This window comes from Pogona vitticeps, chromosome 4, assembly GCF_051106095.1.
Source record: "Pogona vitticeps strain Pit_001003342236 chromosome 4, PviZW2.1, whole genome shotgun sequence".
Classification (NCBI taxonomy): Eukaryota; Metazoa; Chordata; class Lepidosauria; order Squamata; family Agamidae; genus Pogona; species Pogona vitticeps.
In genome coordinates this window covers 186,254,018-186,271,735 of record NC_135786.1, presented here as the reverse complement: position 1 = coordinate 186,271,735, position 17,718 = coordinate 186,254,018, and the positions used below count along the sequence as shown (strand labels likewise).

General features: G+C 39.5%; 1 protein-coding gene across 1 annotated transcript in view; it reads right to left on the bottom strand.

Annotated features, from left to right (window-relative positions):
- The window catches only part of LAMA3 (laminin subunit alpha 3), a 158,538-nt gene that overhangs the window by 52,936 nt on the left and 87,884 nt on the right, over positions 1-17,718 (bottom strand). The window contains exons 36-42 of the mRNA XM_020785668.3: positions 17,114-17,254; positions 15,889-16,053; positions 15,081-15,182; positions 13,470-13,553; positions 9,644-9,874; positions 5,178-5,291; positions 3,431-3,540 (exon numbers count right to left, since the gene is read on the bottom strand). Coding sequence (XP_020641327.3) covers positions 3,431-3,540; positions 5,178-5,291; positions 9,644-9,874; positions 13,470-13,553; positions 15,081-15,182; positions 15,889-16,053; positions 17,114-17,254 — 947 coding nt within the window. The remainder of the gene's footprint in view (positions 1-3,430; positions 3,541-5,177; positions 5,292-9,643; positions 9,875-13,469; positions 13,554-15,080; positions 15,183-15,888; positions 16,054-17,113; positions 17,255-17,718) is intronic.

Genomic DNA, 17,718 nt, shown 5'->3' with positions numbered 1-17,718 from the left:
ACTGTTCCAGTTTATCCTCTTGTCTAGTCTTACTTTCTCAATCACCTTTTCCCAAGAAAATAGACTAGCAATACGGAGACCCTTGTTCTGTGTCTAGTCGCACTGGCCACATGACCACGGAAACTGTCTATGGACAAAGTGCTGGCTCTACGGCTTGGAAACAGGGATGAGCACCATGCCCTAGAGTTGGACACAACTGGACTAAATGTCAAGGGGAACCTTTACCTTTACCTATGGAGACCCTTGGTGGACAATGTCCAGTATATGACAATGTCCAGCATCCAAGACTCTATTCAAGCCAACACAAACATATTCTAAAGTTCATTTGCTCACAAAGACTTAATTACATTTGAATGTACTCTTTTATTTACCAAAAAAAGACTGCAGAATTCTTTTTGATATGCCAAAAGGCTCTACTGCTGCTCTTTGAGAAATACCTTCCCCTATTAACTTCTTTTGTTATATGTAATGAAACTATGTATAGAAATAGTTAAGAGACTTACGAAAAATATCCTATAAACTGCAAGTGACTGACTATTAATACCGGTTATTAATACCAGTTATTAATACCAGTTATTAATATTAACACAAATAATGCTATTTAAATTTTTATTTGATCCATTTACATTTGAAATAATGACTGAATCAAACAAGAATAATATGTATATATGTTTAGATCTTATTATTTAGTTAATAGAGTGAAATATAAAATAATAATTCAGTGACAAAAGACCCTAAGTAACAACAATCTAGCTTGGTTTGTGGCAGAGGATGCAGACTTCATTTTTATAAGTCTGGAAACAACTTTGCCATTTGAAATTCAGCAAACTTGTTTTTTTATCTAAAAGTATGCTCTAAGTTTCTCTTTGTCAGATTTTGCAGAAAATTGTTCCAAAACACTGAGTAGTCTTGCATGCTTGGCCACAAAGAGACAATGAAATGAGACATTTATCAAGATCTTACTTGATTTTTGATGACAGAAGCAGCCACTTTCATTATTTGGAATGCCTTTTGTACTGGCCTTCTAAAACAGCAAGTGGCACCATATCTAAATGTGCCTTTGTAAAGGCTTTTCTCTGACTAATACTGTATTTATGATGTTAGTACAATAAGGTGGAAGGGTTAAAGGCGGAGGAGAGATCTTTTTGTAACCGAGTGCAATTCTGGAGGTATCTAATAAACCTCCATCTGTTTGAATACAGAGATGTACACTACTCCACACCACACTGCACTAAGCAACAGGATCTCAGCCTATATGAGAGTTCTGCTGCAGAGAATCCAAGGTGCCTCATCTAGTCTTCTGAAAAAACAAATTTAACAACATGATTCATTACGAAGATTTTCTCATGAACCAAGTGTAATCTCCCTGCATGATAATGTTAAAAAAAACGTAAAGAGGCACCAAATAGAATGTTCAACCAATAATTAATGGCTATTAGTTAATAGTTAAGAACTGTAAGTATTGAAAGGGACTGAACAAATTTAATGGATCATTTCTAATGAATGTAACATTTCAAGCCCCCAAATTTCAGCTCCATACAGTATCTGAGGAAGTACAGTAATTTTGTTTTGAAGTTTCTACATACCAAACACCCTCCTCAAGTTCCATAGAATCTGAGTACACCAAACAAATTTCAAATTTCAGCTGAGCTCAGTAAGTTGCACTAGAGTAGGCCCATGGTAATGTAATGTAATGTTTTGTCATTTAGAATTGTTCATATTTTTTATTGTTGTATTTTTATGATTGTTAGCCGCCTAGAGTGGTCCTCACCCGACCAGATAGGCGGGATATAAATAAAATAAATAAATAAATAAATGGTGAATTAAATTTTCTGTAAGTTCCACTGATTCGAATGAGCCTACTCTAGCTGCGGTTTGCTATCCTAAAGTAAATTGCAACTGAGACAGGATTTGGTGAATCTGCTTCATCAAATCCTGCCTCAGTTGCAATTTACCTTACTAAATTGATTAAATGAGTCAACTATAGTGCAACTTACTATACTACTACACTAAGCAACAGGATTTCAGCCTATATGTTTTTACTTACAATTTAATTATTCAGGCTTACAATGTGTAGCCATCATAATTAAATTGTAAGCTAGCCAGAGAGTGGTTTAAGCATTATGGGCCAGTTTATAAACAGCACACTTTAACTTATCATCACACTAGTCACATCAGTGTGATTTCTAGAAGACCATAGAATCACAGAATGATGAAGATGGAAGGGGCCTATAAGGTCATTGAGTTCAACCCCCTGCTCAGTGCAGGAATACAAATCAAAGGATCAAGTAGCCACAATCCACTCCATCTCTCTGATGAGCAATAGCTTTCTAAACTTTGTCAAATAATCTGATTTCCCATTTGGGGAAACCAAACTAAAAAGTATCTTAGAAATGAACAAATATTTTAGAAGATAATTCAAATCAGTAAATATTTACTGCAAGTTTGGGACATTTTCCCCCTTTACTTATAATATCTCTTCCATATGGACCAGTAGTTCAGCCATAGTTATTGAAAGAATAACTACGGTATATAAGCAATGCAATGTGACATGTATAACAATGTCACACTGTACCACCTCTTTCCCTAAAAGACATGCTCCTCTTTGGAGTTCTAATCAGCCAACTTGCCAGCCAACTGGCCATGCTTTCCCCCACCTAATAGGTTTCCAGTTTTCTTCTCTAATTGACCTACAATATTCTATGAATATCAAGCAAATTCATTCTTCATTGGATTGCGGGGGTGATTTTGTCATTTCCAGAGGTTTCTTTTTCTTTTAAGATTTTCTTTACTTCTGGTAATCTTAGAACTCCCCCGAGCATACTAAGACCTCTTCTTTTTTTCTCAGACTCCTAATGTTTACTATACTGCTGCCACATATTCATTGTCAGAAGGAATGATTATCCATTTAGCATGGTTCAACATAATTTTAATGAACACAACTCAATATGGGTAACCATTTTAATTTTCCTTGCCATCCTTGGAAGCCTTTCTAAAACAGAGAAATAAACCCATCCCAAAACCATTGCAGCTCATGGAATGAGGAGGAAAGAGATCACTTCAAAATGGTGGTTGGAGGCACTGCCTCTTCCACCTCCTATGAGCCACCCATGGGACTTGAGGTTGACATTCATATTTGTGAAAGAAACCACAACACACAAAATTAAAAGCCAGGAAAACTTGTAGTTCTTCTTGTTGCTTTCTAACACCTATGCCTCCGTGCCCAGTTATGTCTATGAAGGGCTCAGTAAAATGAAAATCAAAGAAGCATTCAAGGAACATGCCCAGGAAAGCATTCATTAAACAAAGAAACACCACTTATCAAACATGGCTCGTTTCATTATCATAATGGATTGATACTTTAATCAAGGCAACTATGTGTGCCAAGCACAATAAAACACCACTTCCCATTCCTAGCCCCACACAGTACCTGTTTGTATAAGGGCAACGACACACCCTGCAGGTTCCTTGACTGGCATCTCCAAAGTAACCTTCTTTGCAACGCTCACACTTCTCACCGACAGTATCATGCTGACAGTTCTTTTTAAAAACACAGGCAAAACAGATAATTAACATCTATTTTTTTTAGGTTTGTTGTCATTACTGTCATTCAAATGCATTTGCTCCAGTCATTTGTACCATTTCCTCACATACCTAATGGTACTGCAAGACTGAACAAACAGAAGTTCTCCTTGCCTAAGTGGTGTTAGGGATGTTGGAGTATTAGAACAGCTACACTGTTGTCATCCCTTTAAACAATTATGCATTTCAGAATTAGGGTACTCTTTCTTGGACACAGTGCTTGCTCACATTCATTATGAATGCTGAATTCATTACTAATGTTATTGCACGTAATTAACTTCATTCTATGAATGACCACCCAACTTTCAGTTGTTAACACTACTACCTGGTTTGCTCTGTTCTTCTCAACAAAGATTGTTTCAATAGAGCCTTAACATAGGATTCCCAATATCACTAGAAGGACAATGCTTGTGTTCTCCTAGGAGAACAGGAATCTTGACTCCAGTTATGACATGTTAATGAAGATTGGCATTTATATCATTGCTATGACATGACACAACAAACCAGCAGGTATTTCTCATATAGGACGCTGAAAACCTGCTGGGAACATGTTTGCCCTTATACATGATTTTTAAATATAAAGGTATTTGTATTTTATTATCAGTTGCATTTTTATCCTGTCTTCAAGGCTTGTATTTGAACTAACGGCTGAAATCCTACAGAGTTATGCAAAAGGTGTAAATTTAGTGGGGAATTTCTGCACGTTAAGAAATCTTTGTAGACATTAACTGTTGCACACTGAGTCACGTGACTCAATGTGCAACAGATAATGTCTATGGCGATTTCTTAATTTATTGCAATTCACCTCTAAATGTTATGGCTTTTAGAATCATAGAATAATTAGGTTGGAAGGGGCCTGTAAGGCCATTGAGTCCAACCCCCTGCTCAATGCAGAATTAGAAATCAAAGGATATCTTCTGCCAGGTGGTTACATATCAACATAACAGGATTTGGACTGTCTCCCATTCTCTGTCTTCCCAGTAGCCAGAGTGCCAGAGAAGTGGCACAAAACTGTATTGTACTACACCATTTGCTATGCCTATACTGTATAGTGTTTTAAAACCTTAGAACTTGGAAAAGTTATTGTTTTAGACTACAGCTCTCTGGAATTCCTCAGCTGCATCACCACTCACAACCCTGGCTGGAGGAATCTGAGAGCTATAGTCAAATAAATAAATAAATAAATAAATAAATAAATAAATAAATAAATAAATAAATAAATAAATAAATAAATAAATAAATAAATAAATAAATAAATAAATAACTTTACCAAGCGGCATTATCTTTTGCTGTTCAAGCTATGGTTGGTGTCACTCAAAGTTGATTGATCACTACACTTTTATGCATTTAAATGTGTGAGCAAGGTTATAGAGCTATGTACCTCAATTCAGGAACACAGGCACACAGAATTGCCTTTATTCCTGGAGAGAATGAGGAAGCCTTTACAGATAAAGAGAGCTTATGTGAAAACTGATGGTCTGTGGTATACTAGATTATATATTGGCCTGGCCTGAAGGAAAAGTTGTATATGCATTTCACTGGTTAATAGTTAAGAACTGTAGTAAGCTTCAACAATGTTTGATATTATTACTTACAACACAAATTCCAGAACCATCCAGGCATCTATCTGAGTTTCCATTACAATTGCAAGGAAGGCATCGTCCTCTGAACAGACCACTGTTCTCACGATAGAATCCAGGGCTGCATTTCTGTTGTATAAGAAAGGATTGTTGGAGACATAATTGGAAACTTCCTGAGTTGTTCACTTACTTAATAAGCTTTTTTAGTTTACTAATACTGTACAGCATATGGTTGTCTGAATATGACCATGTTTCCTACCTCCATTAAATGTCTGAACATTGGGGGGAAAGCTATATATCAAGAAGGATTCTTTCTGAGAGACACTTCAGTTGAACATGTTTCATAGACTACAGAAAAAATTTCCAGAATAGTTATTTAAATGCCATTTATAGAAAAGTATATAATATACTGCTCACGGTGGGTTTTTAAACCATGCTTCAAGAAAGCTTGGTTTCTTCATTATGGCTTACCTGACACCTGAATTAATTTATAGTTTAACTGCCCAGTACATTTGCTGTGATATCACCCTCTTAACTCATCCTGATTTCCTAACCTGAGGATATGATGTTTAGGCAATGAGAGGACTTCTATAATATGAAGCACAGTTTGTACGTACAGGCTTGTCCCAAAGACAGGCAAAGCATGAAAAGAATGTTCTTTGACTAGAAGCATTTAAGTAACAACACAACTCTTTTCTCTTTCAGCTAAAAGTCAAAGTACTGTAAAGCATTTTGGGAATCAGAATCATTAAAAGGCAAAAAAAAGTGAGGGGAGAAAAAAGGAAAAGGAAAAAAAGGGGGGCTGAGAGATGGAACTGTCAAAAATGATATCCTTAGATACTGAACTGATGCCCATCTAGCACTTACAGCTTGATGTGGAACAAGGAGACTTGGCTGTAAGACCCCCTCCCCCAGCCTCACAGTCTACCATTGGCCAACGCCATCAATATCAGTCAAAGCTCAGCTATCAAAACATGGAAGTCTCTGGACTACTGTGAGGACAAAAACATTAAAAAACATAGACTAACTAAATAATTCTATGTGAATAGTTGTATTGCTGTATTTGTTTCAGCTGGTGCCATTCATATTGCACTGTTAACCTGGCATAGGTACCCTTATGGAGCACTGTAAAATTAGCCTGCTGAATTTGAGCTACTAATTACCCAATTCAAAATCAATTCAAGCAGATTACTCATGTCAAATTAATAGGAATTAATCAGTTTAAAATGAATTAACATGGCAACTCATGTAACATTTATGGCATGACTCTAAAGCAGACGATAGTTTCTATGTACACTCAGAAATCTTTTTCCCCCCTATGCCTTAAAGAAAGCTAAAGTCTACTGCACAGGTAACATGCCCATGTAGGACAACTTCCATACATCACGTCCCATCATAAATGTATTGCATGCCTACTTTGACACGCTGACAGCAAACTATTTGCTCTCTGTTTTCTTGAATACTGCAGTCAACCCTTCCATGCAACAGAAAAAGTAAACCTTAAAGAATACCTATTTCTGCATTTGGAATAAAGATTGCAAACCTCAGCATGAAAAGAAATTGACTAAATTAGCTTCTTAAACTACTTACAGAACTGTTCAGCTAATGGATTAAGCATAAGCAGTCGATTCCCAGAATAACAGCAACACCTTCATAGCAGATATTCTGTTTGATATTAGAACACAATATATTCCAAAAAATAAACAGACCAGCTTCTGTAGCCCCCAAGCTCTGCATTACACTTTAACATTCTAACTAAACAAATTAAATGGAGGCGAAGGAGGAAGAGAACACACCTTACCTCTCTTGGTTTAAAATTCCAGTCATGTTGATGGTGTTGCCCTTGGCCAGGAAGATGAGGAAACACCATCCTCTGTTGAGTAGCATATACCAAACAAAGCCTCAGGCTGATGCACAGCACTAGCCACCCTAGGCTGCCCGGTCTTGGCATTCCAGCCATCCTTTTCCTTAGCTTTAGGCTGTGCTTCTCATATGCAAGATTCTTTTCCCTATGCCGTCCTTTTGCTTATGCTACTTCTGATTGTTCTGCTTCTGACTAATCTGTGATATGCCCCTCCTTTAAACTTTATACAAGAGTCAGGTTGTGCAACACAGCAGTTCCTAAGGTTAATGAACCACTTTGTAAAGCCTGCAAATGAGCGCATAGCTGAATTAAGGTGTGGCAGGTATCGCCTTTCCCCTGCCTAACACAGTCAGACAATCCTAGACAGTTAGAACTGCAAAGCATAGGCTGAGTAATTATGTGGTAATGTGTAGGATGTGGGGGCTACTTGCGTGAGTAGTCCCATGGCTTCTTTTGGGCTATGTATTTTTTTAATCTGACCAACCAAAGATTTAAAAAGAGAAATGTTATATGTGTGAAGGAAAAAGAATGGAAAGAATTTACTTCCTGCAACTTGTGCAAGCCTCAGCATGTTGATCAATTGAATATTTCGTATAATACACTGTAAAGGTTGTCTGAAATAACCACTGAACACATTTTAAAAAGTGACATTCAGGAAGTGTCAGTATCATAATTAGAACTGAAGAAGAATACAGACAGATGTGAACATCAACTTCAAGGATTATCAAATGTAGCAAATGGAACAAGTGGCAAGGTTCTGGACCTTTTAATGGAAGACGAGAAAGTTTAGTAAGCATGACTCTTCTCAGTCCTACACAGGCCCCATAAGGTGTCCCAAGTCTCATCTCACTGGGGGACTCACCTCAACCCAAAGCTAAACAAAATTATGCTGTCATGTTGGGAGGTGGTCATTCTGGATGCCCCTAGTTGGGTGGCCATCTTGACCTCTAGAGGGTCCGACAGAAATTCCAGCACCCAGGCCCCAGGAGGCACAAGGAGGGAAGGGTGGACTCCAAGTGGGGAGGAGGAGTGGGCGGATGATGAGTCCCAGCTGGGTGAGGTGGAGGGGGCAAGACCAAACCAGCAGGGGCCAGGGATAATGTGGGAGAGGAAGAAGGAGACACCATTTTGATGACAGGCCAGGGACAGCGGGCAAAGTTTGGGGAGAAGCAAAAGAGGACCGGCACCCTATCTTCTGTGCTTCTGAGGAGGTGACCTACTATCTGGGGTAGGTCTGGGCAGAGTAGGAAGAAGACAGGACAGAGGAGCTCCAGTCTTCAGCCCACCAATATCACTAACTCAGCATCAACCCCATGGAGACCTCAGTGATCATCTGGTTCCCACCCCAAGCCAACAGAAGTGCAGGAGACACAAGTGCCAGAAGGAGCAGCAGAGGTTCAGACAGTACTAAGCAGCCGGCATTAAAACCCTCCCTTGAAGGGTGTAAGTAGCTCAGAGCTGTGCTGAAGACCTGACACCACCAGCAGATTGTGAGTAGCTTGACCCCAGTGACAGGAACTTGGGTTTGGGCAGAGACTGGACTTTGTGAGGGGCTGGTGGAGAGAAAACACACACTCTGGTGGACAGGCAGGACAGGATGCAGCTGGCACTCTTTCTTTTCTTGCTCACGTTCAAGCAGCTCTGGAAGCTTGGCATTTATGGAGACCATGATGGAAGAAGAACTCTCTGCTGCCTCCACCTTGGAGGTGGTCAACAATCATGTCCAGTGGTAGAGGTAAGGGGGGGGGGGAATGAGCTAGAATGCATAGTCACGGCAACTGACTGGTAACTGAAGATCAAATTAGATGAATTGTGAAATATGTGTTTGCTTCCATGAAAAGGCCAAGCGCTGCATGTATGTTTCTCTGAAGCGATGTCAAGTTTTTCTGTTAGTCTAATCTGCTCAACTTTAAATTTTGTTTGTATTGATTTTCCTTAAAGTGTTTTATGGTTGTTCCTGTCGATAGAGTGCACTGGCCAGTATTCTATAGGGTGATTTATTTTTATTTATTTATTTATTTATTTCATTTATACCCCGCCTATCTAGTCAATTGTGACCACTCTAGGCGGATTTGACTGATTTCGGAGAAATTCAGGATGGGGAGTGATTCCCTCTGTGATTCCTCCCTGCTGATGCACCCTCAAAACCTGCTTCAGAGGGCTGGGGCAGAAAACAGTGCCAAGAAGGGCTGATTACAGAAAATAAGAAAGTCTTCTTGTGCTTACTAATTGTCAGGCACTACCATCACAATGAATTGAAGATTTCCCCCCTATTTACATTTGTGTGGATGGCCAGTTTTTGATTCACACCTATATTGAATGAATGAAAATGAAGGACAGGTGCTACAATATTCTAAAACTCAAGCTGTCTCAGAATAATACACAATTTCTACAAGGAAACAACATAAAATAAAATATACCATTGAACTGTCAATGTAAATTATACAATGAAGATGAAATATACACCTGAACTGCCAATGTACGTTATAAATATATATATGCTACACATTAAGGTCTAATCAATGTAAATAACCACCTCTTTTTGCCTTAGTTAAATCAGTACTTTATCTCATGAGCAATATTCTAAGGATGATGCAGAGCAAAGAAAATCTCCTACCTGACATGAATCACCCATATATCCAGGAGGGCAGGAGCAAATTTCTACGGCATAAGCAACATCGCCATTTCCTGTATTGGTGGTTTCCTCCAGACCAACCTCGCCCAAACTTAACCGCTGAGATTCTGTGAAGTAAAGGCCTCTGATTCGTAATCCCTCAAGTCTAGACAGGACTATCATCAGCTCTTCTCGAGAAACCAAGCTATTGTTGCTTGCATGTCTGAAGTTTCCCTGCACATGCAAAATACAATTAAAGTTGACTCTCAGAAGAATTTTGTTCATAATCTGGTCAGCGCAGTAATATTATACAGGGGAAAAAGGGATGTCTATGCTGAAAGTAAATCTAATATAATATCTTGGGTGGAGCTTGGAAAAGTTACAGTTTGGTGCCAGAACCCCTCCACAGTTTTCTAGTCAAAATGGCCACTGGCCTTGAGGGCCAGAGACTGTGGAGCTGTAATCCAAAAATGCAACTTTTGAATGCTCTGATCTCTTATCTGCAAAACTGGGAGAATAAAAAAAAGACAAACTGGTGCTGAGAGCTTAAAAGAAAAAAAAATGCTAGAAGAATGACTTACAAATGTACAGAAGTAAAGATATGTGTTCTATGATTTTCATTTCCAGTATGCATATCAGCAACTAATTAGAAAGGCAATTGTGCTATACTCAGAAATATCAATAGACATGGAAACAAGAGGATGAAGCCGTGTCTACCAGTTCTCTACTTATTGGTAGATGTGGTTTAGATAGCATAATACTTTTTATGTGGTTTAGATAACATAATAGTGCATAAGCAGATGGAATGAAACAGGACACCATACCACACACTAGCCTGCCTGAATCACATGCCCTTCAAATGTTGTTTATTTCAACTCCTATCATTCACAGCCAGCATAATCAATAGTCAAGAATCTTGGGATTTATAGTCCAAATGATTAGTGGGGTTTAGACAGGGGAATAAAGATGGAAGGTTAGTGTGGTATAGTAGACAGAGTATTCGAGTTGGACACAGGATACCTTATCAGCCTTAGAAACTCACTGGGGGGTGGTGGCAGTGGCAAACCACTCCTTAAACATCTTTAGAAAACCCTATCAGAGTTTTTTATTAGGATCCTGATGGCACATAACAACAATGTTTTCTGACAGCGCATCTCTATTAGGCAAAAGGCTTATCTTGAGAAAGGGTATGGCATAATGGCCAGCTAGAAGACCATACACTGCAACATTTTGTTGCAAACTCCTCTTTTATTGTTTATATTCCAACTTCTAAAAAGTTTACCTGAAAATGAGAGATAAGGAACCAAACACAATTTTACTTTGGACTAGCCTATAAATTGTGGTGCTGGAGGAGGCTCTTGAGAGTCCCCTGGACTGCAAGAACAAACCTCTCTATTCTAAAGGAAATCAACCCTGAGTGCTCTCTGGAAGGACACATCCTGAAGCTGAGGCTCCAATACTTTGGCCATCTCATGATGATGAAGACCCTGATGATAGGAAAATGTGAAGCAAGAGGAGAAGGGGACGACCGAGGATGAGATGGTTGGACAGTGTCATCAAAGCTACCAGCATGAATTTGACACAATTCTGGGAGGCAGTGGAAGACAGGAGGGCCAGGCATGCTCTGGTCTGTGGGGTCACGAGGATTCGGATGTGACTGAGCAACTAAACAACAACATCCATTTCCATGCTATGATGCTATTTTTACACACCTAACAAGTATTGTCCTGAATACTTCAGCTGGAATACGCAAAAGCTTATATTGCAGGAGATAGCGTATTGTAGAAGGAGCTCTAAAACCCATTCTTGAAATCTTAATTACTTTCTCCCTTTGCACATCAGTCAGGGAGAATGACTTCAGGATGTGAATAAAAATACTTTTCCATAGGATCTGGCTGGATAGGTTAGCCAGATGGAGCACCTGGCTGAGGACCAATTCCTCCCTGTGCCTTGTATGAAAAGAGCCAGCTTGTGTGGTCTTGGGAAAACTTCACTGTTCCCAAGTGCCCTAGCAGATAGGAATGGAAAATCATTTCTTAGTACTCTATACCTAGAAAACCCTGGAAAGGGTTGCTGTGAGCTGAAATCAGTATGCAAGTATTATGGTATTAAATGCAATACAAGGCAGTTCAAGTCAGAACACTACTCACATTTTTGCTAGAACTTTAGATACATTTGAGAAACCCTAAGTAAGGATCCATAGATCAGAGCAGAGCTCTTGTAGATCATCTTTGTTTCAGCCTCTAACAAGCCAAGGAAAGATCTCACACATGAAAACATGATCCGTTTGGAATGGCCTCAAATGAGCACCTGTGCAACTGAAAGCAGACTGTACCTTTACTTTTCGAGTCCAGGCATGAATGAGACAAAAACATAGCTTGACTTTTAACTTTCAGGTGATAAAGGCAAGCAGCTGCCTGACTGTACACATAGCATGCTATTGCGGGGAAACTATTTCACCAGAATATAAAATAATTTGATGCCATTTTCACAGTTTAGCTTTTCAAGAGTATTATATAATTCTTTCTTCCCTTAAATGTGAGAAAGCCCAGGATAGCACAAAATGCGTTTTCTCTCTGGATGAATGAAAAGGCATCAGAGCAGCAGGGCAGCTCTGTAACACCTTTTTATTTTCAGATGTATTCATAAAGCAAATGGAGACAACTAAATTCAAAAACTAAACACCATGACTGTCGGTCCTGCATCAGATTTCCATGCAGCAACTGGATTCCCAAGAAAGCTTTACTGCAACTAAAAACACTATTCTCTTACTCTGCATCTGAACAGCAAAAATACTATGCGTGTTTTCGACAATACCTAAAGGAGGAATTCATAATGCTGCTTAGAGTGGTCTTATAGACCAGATGGGTGGGGTATAAATGAATGAATGAATGAATGGCTTTGGTTTTCTTTTACTTCCTGGACATATTCATGACCCACATAATGCATGCTTGCCTTGTCCCAGCTTACTTTGGTGGCAACACCCACAACGCCCAATGATCTACCAAATCTGCACTAAAGTGGAGGAGGACTGGCAGTAAATCATAGTTTGTTCCAAAGCTCCTTTTCTGACCACAGATACTCATTGTGGAATATTTTGCTACTCTGGTGGCTATATGTCTGTCGACGTGTGTGAAGATGATACTCCTGATGATACTGCTATAGGCACTTGCCTTCGTCCTTTACCTCCTCCATTTCTCCACGTCCATCATTCTAATTTCTGATACCCATTGCAGCAAGAGAAAGATGGCACCATCATGGAAAAAAAAGTGAAATAAGGAAAGCCCAGGAAAGCAAATGACAAAAGAGGAAAGGAATGCCAGCAGGTGCATGCTTTTGCTCACAGAGTGCCCTCCTCTAACCATGCCGGAAGCTGTGTTTGGAAGGAAAGGCGACTGACAAATGGACATGAAAAAGGCACGCAGGAGGCAGGCTGTGAGGGCAAAAGGGCACTAACAATGAGGATATGAAATGCAATGTTACATTATAGTGGGGGGGGGGAGAAAGAAATCAAGGTGTCTACTGATGGAATTAAAAACAACAACACTCTAGAAATACTGGTCTAAATGAACAGGAAGGAATCAGAATCAACTTATTTCACACCATGGGGAGTAGGCAAGGTAGTAAAAGGAAGATGTTTGGTTTCCCCCAAAATTGGTCTCTCACACACCATTTTGATCAATGAGGCTTAATTTACTAGTAGGATTACTGAAGATTGCAGCCTTGAGAAACATGCTTTGAAGTAAGGGCGTTTCAATATGTTTTGCCATAAAACAGGGGTGGGGTGGGGTGGGGGGGAATGTCACAAGTGAGTTCTTCGATTTCTTACCTCTAGGAGCTGAACTGATCCGTAATAATGTTTGTCAGGCAAAGGACTGTTAGGATCCACGTAGATAATTTTCATTTGCTGTCCCTATGCAAAAGTAATACCATTCCAACATCAGTACAGCACTTACATGCAGCAGTAACATGCTTCCCTATTAATCTTATATCTTATTCCCCCCCAACAGCGAGGCTCTAAGCAACTCACAAAGTAAGCATTTTAATAAACCAAGAGCAGTAATGTAGACTTCCACAAAGTTTTAAGGACATGGACAACAAACCCCAAAGCAAAATAATCTCCCACTATGAGAGACATTGTTACTTTGTGCACGTTTCTGCATTTCACTTTCTTCCTGTTTGACTGTTTATAATCCCACCCTCATCTTCTGTACCACTATGTCCATACATAAAAACAATTTAGAATTATATTTCCTGCATCTGATGAAGAAGATACTGTTTTGTGAAAGCTTATTCCACAATAAAACTTGTCCTGCCATATAAGTTTTTTTTTTTGCTTTTTAACGTAACCTTCAAAAATACTTCTGATGTTATTACATCTCAAAAAAAAGAAATGAGATTAACATTAAACTACATATCTTTTTTATACTGTGCAACATTAATAGTTTTGCATCATTTTAGAAAATTATAACACAGAAATAGTGTAAAAGCTTTATTGGCATTGGGGAGACATAATTAAACAATCAGGCGTCCTCCAGATGTTTTGGACTACAACTCCCATGAACCCATAATGAATATTGCACTCAGTTGCGGAAGAATAGATTAGGATCAGTCTTTAGGCTCACAATTATTCCCCTTCTTCCTCCCCTGCAAGAAATAATAAATGGACAAACTAGAAAATCGGAGGTTTTCTTGAAAATGGGATGTCCCTTTCCTACAAGCTAAACTCATCTATCTAGCTGATTTATTTGCTTATTATTGCCCACAGTAATCTGTATGGAATGTTCAGACAAACACATTTCAGGCTCTCATTTCTCTGAATAGCACTGTTATCAAACGAGAAACAAGAGATAAATCTGAATGTGTAGGGTGAGTGTTCATTCTCCCCAGATACAAACCCAGAAGAAAAATATTATCTGAAGAAGGCATACACTTCTTAAATGCAATTTCACATAAAGAATTTTTGTTCCTAGATTTACCAGCAACATTTTGAGCAAGTCCAGAGGATGATCAGGGGATTGGAAATGAAGCCCTTTGAGGACAGACTGAAATAACCGGGCATGTTTAGCCTTCAGCACAGAAAACTGAGGGGAGATATGATTGCATTTCTCAAATACTTGAAAGGTAGTCCCTCTGAGGAGAAACAGGATCTGTTCTTGATTATCCCAGAGTGCAGGACACATAATAATGGGCTCAAGTTACAGTAAGCCAGATTTAGGCTGAATTCTTAACTGTTAGAGCAGCACAACAATAGAACCAACTACCTTGGAATATGGTGAGTGCTTCAATGCTGGAGGTGGTCAAGAGAAAATTGGATAACCATCTGTCAGATCTGCTTTGATTTGGATTCTTGCCCTGAGCAAGGGGTTGGATTTGATGGCCTTATAGGCCCCATCCACTCATTTATTTTATGATTCCATGATTCTGTTATTTTACTTACAGTTAGCTGCACATCAGGTCTTTTTTCTAGTAGAGTCATGCCTTCACTTGGTAATCCAAAGGATTTGACCTGATAAGTCAAGTAGCCGCCATATGAGGAAAGCTGGAAAGCATATTAAAAGAGAAGGTGACTATAGTTATGGGAGATTTCAGCAATGTTTCTAAGTATTAAAACCATGATGATTTCATTGTTTTGGTCCTTACAATGAGATTTCCAGCACTAACCGCACAGTTTCCATGGAAGTACAGTAGGTAAAGGGATGAGAAAAGGGGCATAGACTCCTCCCTCTCGTGTGTCTTCAAAATGCTTTTTTATTAGCATCATGGGTTGTTAGCTACCAGACGTTAATACTTTGATATACTGAATATGAATAACATGAAAACACAAGACAAAGTGCCATCAGGAGAGACAGCAAAAAGTAAGGAAATCCACCCCAGTCACCAGGGTAAAAAAGCAAGCAGAAACATTTCAAACAACAAAGCAAAGCAAAAAGCAAAGCGTGCTGCTTTTATACCGCCCCATAGCGCTTCAAGCACTCTCTGGGCGGTTTACAATTTAATTATGCAGGCTACACATTGCCCCCCCCCCCCCGCAGCGAGCTGGGTACTCATTTTACCAACCTCGGAAGGATAGAAGGCTGAGTCAACCTTGAGCCGGCTACCTGGGATTTGAACCCCAGGTTGTGAGCACAGTTTTAGCTACAGTACAGCGGTTTAACCACTGCGCCACGAGGCTCTATAAGGAAAGGAAATCTTTGAAACTGACCTAGGGCAATCAAACGAAAGAGGAAGTTTGAAAGGTCACACACCTTTTCTCCCAAGTAAGAGGATGGTGCCACCCAGTACAAGCTGCTCACAGAGGGAGGCAATTCTTGGACATCAGCAACAACACTGTTGCTGCTTGGGTTGAAAGTGACAGGGATATTCATGCCACTATCCACAGCTTCCAGAAGCCAGTTCCTCATATCAACAAACTAATGGCAAAAGAGAGAAGAGATGCTAAGAAAGTTTCTGTTACTGAATACCGCAGAACATAATAGCTGGGCACAACCACATGGCTCCTGAAGGAAAAATTTATTGGCTCCACTTCAGAAGGTCTTCTGGTTTGTTTGGGTTTTTTGCCAGGAGCAGCAGCAGCCACTGCATGCTTCAACAAACCATCTTAAGTTAGTGATCATCTCTTTGCCCATGGTGACCTGCTTCCAGCATCACTGACATGATGTTCCCCACTACAACACACCAACTATATCAGTAGAACAATGAAGTCTTTCCCAACTTGGAGCCCTTCAGATACATTGCTAGAATGGCCTATGGTCGGAGGTGATAGGAGTTGTACTTCAAAGCATGTGAAGCACCACAGGGTGGAGTTGGTGAAGCAATCATATAACTGAGAATCTGGAAAATCATGCAATGAATTTCTCCTTGTGCAGCTCAGTATTCCACTTCAAAAGCAAAGTGCTAATAAACTATATGTCTGGTTGGGGTGGGGCCACAGGAATGCCAACGTGACAAGTGAAGCATATAGCCTTGGGCATTATAGTGGTGTCCAAAACTTCCCCCATCTCTTCATAGCAAAAAGCAGGACAATGTGCATTCCACGAAGATATACCATTTTTCTAAGGAATTACGACAACATACAGGGTAAAGGAATAACAAACCTGTAAAAATGTGCATGGACACATACCTCTACTTCCAACAACAGGCATTAAAATGGAATAATTAATAACTGGAGTAAGTCAACTTCTGGCAATAATTTTATGAACCAGAAGGAGATCCGTGACTGATTTGCTGCTGGTTTCCAAATAAGTTAAAAGAAGCCTAACTATTTTTCCCCAGAAGGCAAATAACATCTTCAGGCATCAGGTAGTTTAGAATGGGGGGAGGGAATATCTATGTGGAATACCAAAGTTCTCACCTAATGCTCAATTCCATAGCTGCTTTCAACTTAATATAACAAGAAATCTGAGCACATAACACCCATGATCTTCCTTAGTTCTGCTCTTAGCCAGAAATAACAACCTACAGAAATCATACCTTAATTTTGCTTTTATTTGTACTATGGCAAACATTGGTTGCGCTGAAGCAGAAGCAACTGGTGCAACCCTTTGGGTTAGCAGAGTCCAAATAAAATGATCCAGAGCGGCACATATCACACTGAACACCTTCCACATTCTCCTATAATTCAGTTGTAAGAAGTCATTAAATGTTTCCACATTTCCTGCAGTAATATACACATGAAAACAGCTGTAACACACATGGACAAGTAATATAAATCATTGCTCATGGGCTTGTTTTTCAGTACATAGAAGCCCACATTCAAGTGAAGTGAGTCTCCTTTTGAAAGGAAATGGTTAAGCCAGTGGCATATTTACACATTTGTCTTCTTGATGCAAAAAATTGTGAGTCCACCAATATTAAGCCCATACTCTGTTAAAGCAACCTTCTACCGAAGGTTGTCGTACAATTTTATGGCTTTTAGTCATTGGGTTGTTTCACACTGAACATGCGTAGCACGCCAAGGATCTTTATCAGGTAAAAAGTAACAATATGAAAAAGCAATCTCTTTCTGGTTTGTGATGCTTTTGCATGCACTCAGCTTTACAAGCTTATTCTGTCCTGTTTCTACATGTATCAACATT